Source organism: Colobus angolensis, unplaced genomic scaffold, assembly GCF_000951035.1.
Source record: "Colobus angolensis palliatus isolate OR3802 unplaced genomic scaffold, Cang.pa_1.0 Scaffold92, whole genome shotgun sequence".
In the NCBI taxonomy this organism is placed as follows: domain Eukaryota; kingdom Metazoa; phylum Chordata; class Mammalia; order Primates; family Cercopithecidae; genus Colobus; species Colobus angolensis.
In genome coordinates, this window is record NW_012123154.1 from 3,051,265 (window position 1) to 3,062,964 (window position 11,700).

The window sequence follows — 11,700 nt, forward strand, 5'->3', positions numbered from 1 at the left end:
TGGTGATACAGACAAAAAAGTGAGTAATCAAAGTGAAAAATTTGAAAAATCATGATAAGTGATGCAGAAAATGGACAAGGTACTCATGGGAATAGTGGAATGAAGCGCTGTTTGAGATGAAAGAGTTCAGAGGGCAGTTTTCTCTGAGTAGGTAGCATTTAAACAGACCTGAGGAGTGGGAAGCACCAGCCCATGAAAATGGAATTTCACTGCAACATTTCACAATCTTCCTCAACACTTTCTCTCAACACCTTAATGATTTATATTGTGTGATGGGGATGACTAACATTAAAGGGAGATGGGAGCTGGGCGTGGTGGCTCATGCCTGTGATCCCAGCACTTTGGGAGGCTGAAGTGGGTAGATCATTTGAGGTCAGGAGTTTGAGACCAGCCTGGCCAAAATGGTGAAACCCTGTCTCTACTAAAAACACAAAAAATTAGTTGGGTGTGGTGGTGGATGCCTGTAATCCCAGCTAGTCAGAGGCATGAGAATTGCTTGAACCCTGGGGGATGGAGGTTGCAGTGAGCCAAGATCATGTCACTGCACTCCAGCCTGGGTGAAAGAGTGAGACTCCGTCAAAAAAAAAAAAAAAAAAAAGACAGAGAGAGAGAGAGAGATGGGAAGATTGACTACAGCCTGTGATTTTCACTTTCAGTTAGAGGTCTGTCCTTGGATGTCTCCTCATCTTTGCCTTGTGAGGTCTCATAATCTCTTTTACTTGCTCCCATGAGCACTGAAGGAACCAGACTTTATTTTGTGAGACAGAGTCTCACTTTGTCACCCAGGCTGGAGTGCAGTGGCGCAATCTTGGATCACTGCAACCTCCACCTCCCAGGCTCAAACAATCCTCCCACCTCAGCCTCCCAAGTAGCTGGGACCACAGGCACGTGCCACCACGCCTGGCTAATTTTTGTATTTTTCTGTAGAGACAAGCTTTCACCATGTTGGCCAGGCTGGTCTCAAACGCCTGACCTCAAGTGATCCTCCTGCCTCGGCCTCCCAAAGTGCTGGGATTACAGGTGTGAGCCACCGTGTCCAGCCCAGAGTTTATTTTATAGCTGATCTTCACAGGATTGGCTTGAATGCTTTCTCAGGTCCTACACAGGTAGATCAAATGAATCAGCATATGTTTAGTTACAAGTGGCAGAAAACCCGACACAAACTGGCTTGATCAAATAAAGGGGCTGAGCACGGTGTGTGGTGGTTCACACCTGTAATCCTAGCACTTTGGGAGGTTGAGACGGGCAGATCACTTGAGATCAGGAGTTTGAGACCAGCCTGGCCAACAGTGAAATTACTTCTCTACTAAAAATACAAAAATTAGCCAGGCGTGTTCACGCCTGCCTGTAATCCCAGCTACTTGGGAGGCTGAGGCACGAGAATCGCTTGAACCCAGGAGAGGGAGGTTGCAGTGAGCAGAGATCATGCCACTGCAGGCTGGATGACAGAGTGAGACCTTGTCTCAAAAAAAAAAAAAAAAAAAGGAATTTATTGATTCCTGTAACTGGAAAGTTCAGGGGTAGTGTTCAGGTACAGCTGGATCCAGGATCTTCAACACTCTTGGTGGGAATCTGTTTCTTATCATGTTTTTGAACTTTGCTTTTCTTTGAGAGACAGGCTCTATTCCTGCATGTGGTAGGTTCCAGCAGATCCTTGTGTATATCCTTCTAAGTTCAAGTCCAGAGTAAAGAAAGCTCATCTCCTAATGCTCCATTTAAAATTTGGTTCTGGTTGACTCTGGTTAAATCACATGTCCAATCCAGAACCAGTGACTGCAGCTAGGCTAAGGTATGAATTGAATTTCATCACTCCTGGAACTCGGTGCAGTTAGCTTTGACTGAACCACATGAAGTAGGAATACAAGAGAGGTGGTTCTCCAGAGGAAGTCATGAATGATGAATAGCCACTGCTAGAATTATGGAGACCTATGCATCAGCGCCCTTAAATCAAGGCTTAGTTTAAAATATTTTAACACCAGAGCATTTTGTGTGTTACTCTCTGGAATTGAAGAGTAAACATTGGAATTGAAGGGGTAAACATATTTCTGTAGGACCATAGAGGAAGAAAAAATCATTCTGGCTGAAACGTCATGAAGAAGGTGACATTTGAGTTGACACTGCCCCTCCCCCCACCAAAAAAAAAAGGATGACTGCACTTGGAAGTCAGAAGGGCATTTCAGATGAAAGGACGGGTTTGAACAAAGGCAAAGAGACAGGAAATTATAAGGTTTTGTTGTGAGGCTGTGGAAAGGCCAGGTGTGGTGGCTCATGCTTGTAATTCCAGCACTTTGGGATCTCGAGGTGGGTAGATCACTCAAGGTCAGGAGTTCGAGACCAGCCTGGGCAACATGGTGAAACACTGTCTCTACAAAAAATACAAAAAGCCAGATGTGGTGATGTGCACCTGTAATTCTAGCTACTTGGGTGGCTGAAACACGAGAATTGCTTGAACCTGGGGAGGCGGAGTTTGCGTGAGCTGAGAGTGTGCCACTGCACTCCAGTCTGGGTGACAGAGCAAGACTCCGTCTCCAAAAAAAGAAAAAAAAAAGAAAAGAAAAAGAAACATTGTGGAAAAAGATGCTGGAAAAGTTTGGATCTTGATGCAGAAGAAGTTGTATGTCCAAACTGTCTGAAGGTCATAAGAGTGACTGAAGGAACTAAGCAGCAGACACAGACACAGGACACAAGTGCCTTTAATATTGGTGAAGGATATAAGAGATTCATTGCCTGAAGACACCTCCACAGTAGGGGACATGCTCAGTTGAAGTAGCATCTTAAGGACATTAACTTGGATGCAGAGGCCAGGATGGTTTGGAGTGGGGATTCCTGAGGAGTAGGAGGGGAGATCATTCAGGAGACTACAGCAACAGCTTATTTATCCCCTCAGGCCTGGGGACCTCGATCATTCTTGGATAGTTTATCTTTTATTTTTACTATTTTTTTTTTAGGCTGAATCTATTTTGCAAGGGTTCCTGGATGACTCAGGATACAATATCCAGGACCTGAAGAGCTTTCATTTGGTAGGACTTGGTGCAACCCTGTGTGCTATAAACATAACTGAAATCCCACTTATAAAGATCTCAGAATTCAGGTAACTAAAATATGAATGTGCAAAATGGCAAATGGGTTAATCCACCCATCCATCCATCCATCCATCCATCCATCCATCCATCCATCCATCCATCCATCCATCCATCTAGGTATTCCACCTCCTGACACTTGGCACCTTTCTGGGCTAAAATCCCACTGGGCTAATGGGATAAGCTGGATCTGCTCTGCCTGCTGAGCCTACCTAACTTCTGCACATTGCGTGTGTGTGTGTGTGTGTGTAGTGTGTTTGTTTGTTTGTTTTTGGCTGAAGAGTCCAAACTCAGATTATATCCCTCCCTCTTTAACCACTACCAGGGTGGTAGTGGCCAGAATTGGGACCCTGCTCTGCAGCACGCATGTCTTGGCTGAGTTTAAGAGGAAGGCTGAAGTCGTGTTTGGGGATCCCACTGAGTGGACCAGTTCTGTCTTGCAGGAGCTTGGGACCATTGCAGGTAAGACTCACCCTGAGCATGCCTTTCTCTCCCTTTCCAAACTTAAATGTGGGAACACAAAATAAAACATGATCCTTGGCCACGTGTAGCAAACATCAGTGGCGTTACAGTAGAACCTATATTTCATGATTTGAAGTTGCAGAGGGTGAGTCTGCAAATCTGCTTTTAAATCAAGCTCTCTTGGAGATTCTTGTGTACACTAAAGTTTGGAAAACCACCAGTTTAGAATGTGATTTAATTGGCCCCTAAGTAGTTTTATACAAAATTTGAAAGTGTGTAAATTGAAGTTCCTTCTGGGCATGCGTTTCACTGTAGGAGGCCAATCAGGGCTAATGTGACCCACATTTTTTTTTTTCTGAGTTGATGAAGGAACTTGATTCCCCAGTGTGATTTCCAGGGCCTTTTGTAAGAAATGATGCTTGCCTAGAACACTCAGATCTGAGCATTATGAAGCACCATTAATAAAACAAGCGGAGTTCTGATGGCTTGAACTAAACCCCTGTGATTCCTTTTTCTCCCCAGCTGGATTAACTAAGGCAGAGCTCCGGATGCTTGACAAGGATTTGATGCCATATTTCCAGCCATCAGCAATAAAATGCCTTCCTGATGAGATATTCAAAGTAGGTGCTCAGTTCTTCAAGGAGAAAGGGGAACTTGACCCCATTTCAAATCACACAGGGAAACGGATGATGGGCCTTAGAATTTAGAGACTTGTGGCCAGACTCTGCTGATGGTGTCAGAGGAGATCTATATAAGTTTAGGTGTTTTTAAAAAACATTTTTTCTTAAAATTACATATGTGTTTTAATTGTATTTATTTTTATGGTCACCTTCTCTTCTTCTAGCAGGTGGTACTGATTTTCTATTTATGGTGGTATGAGGTTCATAAACCCTTACGAAAACCCTTGGGGACAGATATAGTTCAGAATTCAGAATTTCTCAGATTTTAAAAAGATTATCCTGTACATTTACTGTATGTAACTTCATACCCCCAGCAGTGCCTGGGGAAGCACCTTGTAAGCAAACACATTAATATTTCTGTGAAGAAATCTGTGAGAAGCCACAGTAATTGGAATAAATAGAGATTATAAATAAATAGCCTCACATCACTTCAGGTCAAGTTTTGCTGATAAATAAGTTTGACTTAAACTTTGGGGGAAAACTTTCAGTTTTCAGATTATTTTTGGACTTCAGAATTGCAGATGAGGGATTGTGGACCTTTGTAATATTTCCTTTTAAAATACAATTAAATAAAAATATTTTAGTTGATTTAGGTCAGGCATGGTGGCTCACGCCTGTAATCCCAACACTTTGGGAGGCTGAGACAGGCCAATCACCTGAGGTCAGGAGTTCAAGACCAGCCTGGCCAACATGGTGAAACCCCATCTCTATGAAAAATACAAAGTTAACTGGGTGTGGTGGTGGATGCCTGTAATCCCAGCTACTTGGGAGGCTGAGGCAGGAGAATTGCTTGAACCCGGGAGACAGAGGTTGCAGTGAGCCGAGACTACACCATTGCACTCCAGCCTGGGCAACAAGAGCGAAACTCCATCTCTCTCTCTTTCTCTCTGTGTATATATACATATATATATATATATTTTTTTTTTTTTCTCTCTCTATATATTTTTAGTTGATTTAAAGAAAAATATTAGGAAAATCACAAGAGGACAGGTGAAAAACTGCTATGGAAAAAATTGAGAGGGTGGAATTGGATCAATTGAAGTAAGGGAAGCAGGGTATCTAATGACAGGTCCTTTTTTTTTTCTGTCTGTATACAAGATTAGGGGAGTATTTGGTGGGAATAGTCTGCTCTGATGAGGAGGCTGTGACCCTGGTGTTCCTGTTTGCTTGGTAATGTGGGAATACATTTTGTCCACCACTTCTGGATAAAACACACAAATCAGGCTCAACAAACTCCCCTGGTGCCACATCACTTGTTCATTTCAAGAAAGATAGCCGACCTTCAATCAGTTCAGCACCTCGGACAGTTGTGAGCACATTGCAGGCATAATAGCTGTTTGAGGGCAATAAATAGCTGTCCTTAAGGCCATTGAGCAAATACCTGTTTCCCCTCTGGGGCACTCTGCATGGGACAAGCAGCCTGGTCTTGGATGCTGGCATTTTGCTAAGCGCTTTCTCTTGGTCTTGTTTGGAGTGCTGTTGTGCTGCTTCTTTGTACAGGTATTTATCTATTCCAGAAATCCCTACCGATCACCTACATTGTGACAGGCTCCAGGGTAGGTGCACCTAAGGATGCACAGGTGAAGGGGTTATCACACAGTGCCTTCAGGGGCCTGAAAGGTAACACAAGGTGCAGTAGGCTGGGTAGAGACCGAAGTGAACTGGAGAGCCCTGTCTAAATGTGGAGGCTGCTTCTCATCCCTAGCACATTCATGCAGTGTGGCCACGTGGGCCCAGGATTGCTGAATTTTCCTTTTTACTTTTTTCAAGAAGTCAGAAATCTTCATTTTCATATGGAATCGCTTGATAATTAAATGTTGGCAGCCAATCTGAATTTATTTTTGAAAACACAGTGCTGCAGGCCTAGAGATTCAATCTGGCCTGTGGGTCGCAAGTCAGCAACATTGATAAAAGAGATAATTTTTAGAATACAGACTCTGTGTTAATGGTATATGCAAGCCAAAAAAGCACCTATGTGCCCACCCTACCGTGTGTGTGTGTGTGTGTGTGTGTGTGTGTGTGTGTGTGTGTAGAGTGAGAGGAGAGGAGGTGATACTGAATTTTAATTTTTTTCAGACAAAGTCTTACTCTGTTGCTCAGGGTGTGCAGTGGCACAATGATGGCTCACTGCACCCTTGATCCTCTGGGCTCAAGCAATCCTCTCACGTCAGCCTAAGTAACTAGGACTACACACTTGGCTAATTAAAAAAAACTTTTTGTAGAGATGGGGGTCTCATTGTGTTGCTCAGGCTGGTCTCGAACTCCTGGGCCTGTTAATCATTCTGCCTCAGCCTCCTAAAGTGCTGGGATGGTAGGCATGAGCCACGGCACTTGATCGACCAGATGCTGAATCTTTGAGGACAGCCAGTGCTGAAGAAGAAACAGTGTGCCAGGCAGAAGGAGGTGCACAGAAAGGTGCTGCCTCTCGGGAACTGTAAATATTGGCACTCACTCTCCTGGAGTGAAGAATGCCAGGTGTGAGGCTGGAGAGGTGGGCAGAGTTTTTTCCAGGAGCCTGAACTGTGTTCTGGAATGGGGTGCCTGGAAGGGCTTTACACAGAGGGATATGATTCCAGGGAAGTATCTACCTGGACAAAAGAGGAGGAGAGGGTGACTGACAGGAGAGGAAGGGATAAGGGAACATAAGCATCTTTCCCAGATTGTTCAGGGTCTTTAGAAAATAAACATGATTATGTACAGTCCACTTTACAAGAGCAGCATCCTGCCATCCCAACGTATTCCAGTCCCATTGGAATGAGTCACCAAATCCTTTGATCTGAAAGTGACTTCAGAAGACACCTTCTTCACAGTCTTTGAAGACATAGTCTGGCCAGCAGAATTTCCTACTCATGTTGTCCATGGCAGATATCACCAATAGATGACTGCATTTTGCCTCCGCAGAGCCCTCACAGAGCTCATCACATGGTGCTCAGGCAGTCAAACCAAAGGATCAGAATCAGTCAGCAGAGGAGATGAGTTCTCTATGCTGTCTCACATTTATCCCCAAAGCCCAGGGAGGCTGTGTAATTTTTCCAAGGTGACACAGCAAGCATGTGGCAGAGCAGGGGCTCAAATTCAGGCCTCTGGTCTTTAAGACTTGTGTTTCCCCCTCCACATCAGTGTTTCAGGAGGCGGAAGACTTGAAGCACTGGGAAGCTGTCTTGCATTGCATTAAACAACATCGCCACATAGGGAGGAAATCATGCCTCCCTTTTCAACTCTCCGTTAGTACTTCTAATTACCTCAAGGAAGAAGTGTCAATTTAACACCTATATAGTACATTTTATATTCTCTCTCTCTCTCTTTTTTTTTTAAGAGGCCAGGGGTTCAGATATTGTTGGCGGACAAATCTAGCTAGGATTCAACAATATTGTTTTATCTTTGTTTTGCGGCTCCTATTTAATGCTTGCTTATGGCAAGTATCTGCGGCTTTCCGTTTTTGGAAATTTCCATTTTAAAATTTCTATTTTTAAATGCATTTATTTTGGTAGTGCAAGAGTGATCTAATTTTAAGGAAACATCTTAAAGAGGACCACACATGATACACATAAGGGGATGACAAAGTTGTGCGCATCCTGTGCCGAACGCCCGAGGTGTGGGAAATCCGGGGAGGGGCCCCGTGTGAAGGTGCTGCCCCTTTGCCTCCCGCAGGAGCTGTCCGCTGAGCAGATCGCCTCCCTGGGCCCGGAGAACGCCGCGGCGGTGACCCACACCCAGCGCCGGCGGCTCAGTCCACTGCAGCTGCAGAGCCTCCAGCAGGCGCTAGACGGCGCCAAGACTCACTCCTGGCAGGACGCGCCCGCTAGCGCCGGTCCCACTAGGACCTCATCCTCGCGTTCTCCTGCAGGTGAGCAGAGCCGCCCTCTGCCCCGTGTACCAGCCTCACTTTCCTTCCCTGTCCTCCCTGTCAGGCCTAGGGTGGGAAGATTCTTAAGATTCAGAGCGGGGGCTCTGACAGTCACTGGGGATTCTGCCCTCAGTGAAAAATCCAAAGTTCCTATCAAGCTTCCCTACCAAGTTTGAGGATTAATGATTCTCAACTATGGCTGCACTTGGGTGGGGGGCATTAAAAATCTTCCAGTTCCCCGGCCCCTACCCAGAACGAATCCCATCAGAATCTCAGGACTACATTCATCTTAGCAGCTCCTTTGCAAACTCCCTCCTCACTATCCAATAATAATTAACTATTATTATTATTATTATTATTTTGACTGAGAGTCTCACCCTGTCGCCCAGGCTGGAGTGCAGTGCCGCGATCTCGGCTCACTGCAACCTCCACCTCCCAGGCTCAAGAGATCCTCCCACCTCAGCCTCCCAAGTAGCTAGGATTACAGGTGTGTGCCACACACCTGGTTAATTTTTTCATTTTTAGTAGAGATGGGGTTTCATCATGTTGGCCAGGCTGGTCTTGAACTCCCGACCTCAGGTGATCTGCCCACCTCAACCTCCCAAAGTGCTGGGATTACAGGTGTGAGCCACCAAGCCTGGCCTGTCCAATATTAACTAATTCAATCCATGTTTACTGGGCACCTACTATGTTCCAAGTCTGCTGTAGGGGCTGGGAATACAGAGGTGAGCAAGATAGATAAGGCCCTCTTGTAAATGAAGAAGATATTTCAAATCTGACAAGACCAGGGAGGGTGATAGTGACTAAGGGCTGAGCTAAGATAGAGAAGCCTCCCCAGGAAGTGGCATTGGATCCTGGGAACACGGCCTTCTTTCCTTTTTCTCCCCCATGCCTTTCTTACAGCTCTCCCCCTTTCCCCTTCACTTTCTCACTTCTTTGTGATGCCTTCTGTTCTTAACACCACATTTGGACCATGCTCTGGGGAGATAGCTTCTAACAAGCCAGAGATGTCCCCTGCCCTCACTGAGCTCTCAGTGCAGCCTGGCGGGGAGGGAAGACACGTGTCCTGGTGAGCATGAGGCAGTTGCTGGGTGCTGAGATGGGGAGCACACAGGGAACACACATGGGTCAGGAAACCTCCTAAAATCAGTGATGTCTCAGGTGAGACACCAGGTGAGAAGAAGATGGACTTAGCGAGGTGGACAGTGTCCCAGGAGTAGGTACCGGCATGGACAAGTGCCCAGAGAAAAGAGAGGACTTGGTGCTTGACTAAAACCTCCACTCCACCTTTTCCTGACTTGAATGTCTCCCTACCCTGCCTTCACACAGGGATGGTGAATTGGGGTATTCCCCATTTCTGCAGCCACAAGTGGCCAGAGGTGGCACTTGTAAACACGAACCATGCCTTTTGATGAATTATATTACTTTAAAATACTTTTCGTTGAGGCTTGTCACGTTGGCTCATGCCCGTAATCCTAGCACTTTGGGAGGCCGAGGTGGGTGGATCACCTGAGGTCAGGAGTTTGAGACCAGCTTGGCCAACATGGCGAAACCCTGTCTCTACTACAAATACAAAAATTAGCTGGGTCTGGTCGTGGTCACCTATAATCCCAGCTACTCCGGAGGTTGAGGCAGGAGAATTGCTTGAACACTCGGGGCGGAGGTTGCAGCGAGCTGAGATCCTGCCAGTTCACTCCAGCCTGGGCAAAAGAGCAAAATTCCATCTCAAACAAACAACAACAACAACAACAAAATTTTCATTGAAATATGATATGCATGTATTTAAAAGTTATTTGTAAATGTTATAGCGTTTTGCACGAATAGATAATATGTGCAATGGATAATGCACAGGGTTCCAAATATATAAAGTCTGAAAGGCACGTAGTGAAACCTTTTCCTCCATCCTGGGTCCCCTAGCCACCCAGTTCCCTCTCCAGAGGCAACCAATGTTACCAGCTTCTTGTGTATTTGTCCAGAGATATTCTATGCATACACAGCAAATCAAATATAGATGATCTCTGCACTTTTCACAAAAGCTTATTATACACCTTGTTCTGCACCTTGCATTTTTCACCTAACAATATACTTTGGAGGAAATTCTGTATCTGTGCACAGGAGCTGTGCCATTGTTGGTTTTATGGCTATGCCATAACTGTATTCAAGCAGAGGTCTGTAGATGGACCTTTCAGTTGCTTCTTTTTTTTTTTTTTTTTTTGCTGTTATGAATAATGCTGCAGTTCCTGACCTGATATGATTTGCATCTGTGCAAATATGTCTGTAGGATAAACTCTTCAAAGTGAGATTGCTAGATCACAGGGTCTGCATTTATAATTTTGATGGATGTTGGTCGGGTGTGGCAGCTCACGCCTGTAATCTCAGTACTTTGGGAGGCCGAGGCAGGCGGATAACTTGGGGTCAGAAATTTGAGATGAGGCTGGCCAACATGGTGAAACCCCGTCTCTACTAAAAATGCAAAAATTAGCCAGGTGTGGTGGCACGTGCCTTAGTCCCAGTTACTAGGGAAGCTGAGGCAGGGAAATCGCTTGAATCTGGGAGGCAGAGGCTACAGTGAGCCGAGATGGTGCCATTGCACTCCATCCTGGGTGACAGAGCGAGACTCTATCTGAATTTTTTTTTTTTTAGTGGATGTTGTCAAATCCCCTGCAGAAAGGTGTGACGGGTTTTCCCTTGAAACAACAGTGTCAGAAAGTGATGAAGGTGCCTTACAAAGATGTCCTCTGCCTGTCCCTGGCTGGGCAAGATCCTGGATGCCCCTCCTTCATTCACCCCAAAAGCCTAAGTGAGGGCTGCCATTGGGTGAATCCTTCCTATGGACCAGAGCCCTAATCTTTTGTTTCCTAAACTTGCTTAATTATCAGAATCACTTGGGAGAGATGCTTAAAATACAAATTCCCGGGCCTCCTGGCAGACTTGCTAAGTCAGAATCTCCAGAGGATCCTGGAATTGGTGTTTTTAACAAGCTCCCTAGTACATGCTGACTGACACAATCTCATTTAATTCTCACTTCCCCACCTCTCCTCCTCTTTAAGGGTCATTGTTCCCATTTAAGAGATGAACAAATCAAGGCTCTGCATCAAGTGGTCCCAGAGAGAGACTTGGGGAGTTGGACAAGACGTGTCCACCTTCTGCTTGCTGCTGGGACATCATGTGTACTCTTACTTTGTGTTTGCTTTTAGGAGCTCCCCTGTCATGGGGTCTTTGGCTTGGCTGTCCTCTGCTGGTTCTAATGGCCAAGCTCCTGTGGTGAGTGGCCTGAGCGCATCGTCCTGTGTTGCCCCAAGCAGCTGGCCAATGCGTGTAGAGACACGATGCTTCAGACGGTGGGAGACCCTTCCCTGGATCCAGACCCTCATCTAGCGCAGGGAGACCCCGGGGCCATGATGGTGAAAATGCATCCAAAATGAAAAATAATTATTAAAAATGATCTTGCAAATTATTTTTAATTTTTTTAAATTTTAATTTTCATGAGTACATAGTAGGTATATATATGTATGGGGTACATGAGATGTTTTAATACAGGCATGCGGTGTGTAATAATCACATCATGTAAAATGGGGTATCCATCACCTCAAACCTTTATCCTTTGTGTTACAAACAATCCAGTTATACT

General features: G+C 45.3%; 1 protein-coding gene across 1 annotated transcript in view; it reads left to right on the forward strand.

Annotated features, from left to right (window-relative positions):
* Positions 1 to 11,526, forward strand: part of OTOA (otoancorin) — an 83,808-nt gene extending 72,282 nt beyond the window's left edge. The window contains exons 23-27 of the mRNA XM_011931967.1: positions 2,949 to 3,091; positions 3,406 to 3,542; positions 4,065 to 4,162; positions 7,874 to 8,069; positions 11,267 to 11,526. Of these exons, the coding sequence (XP_011787357.1) occupies positions 2,949 to 3,091; positions 3,406 to 3,542; positions 4,065 to 4,162; positions 7,874 to 8,069; positions 11,267 to 11,337 (645 nt within the window). The 3' untranslated portion in view covers positions 11,338 to 11,526. The remainder of the gene's footprint in view (positions 1 to 2,948; positions 3,092 to 3,405; positions 3,543 to 4,064; positions 4,163 to 7,873; positions 8,070 to 11,266) is intronic.
* Positions 11,527 to 11,700: the final 174 nt, after the last annotated feature.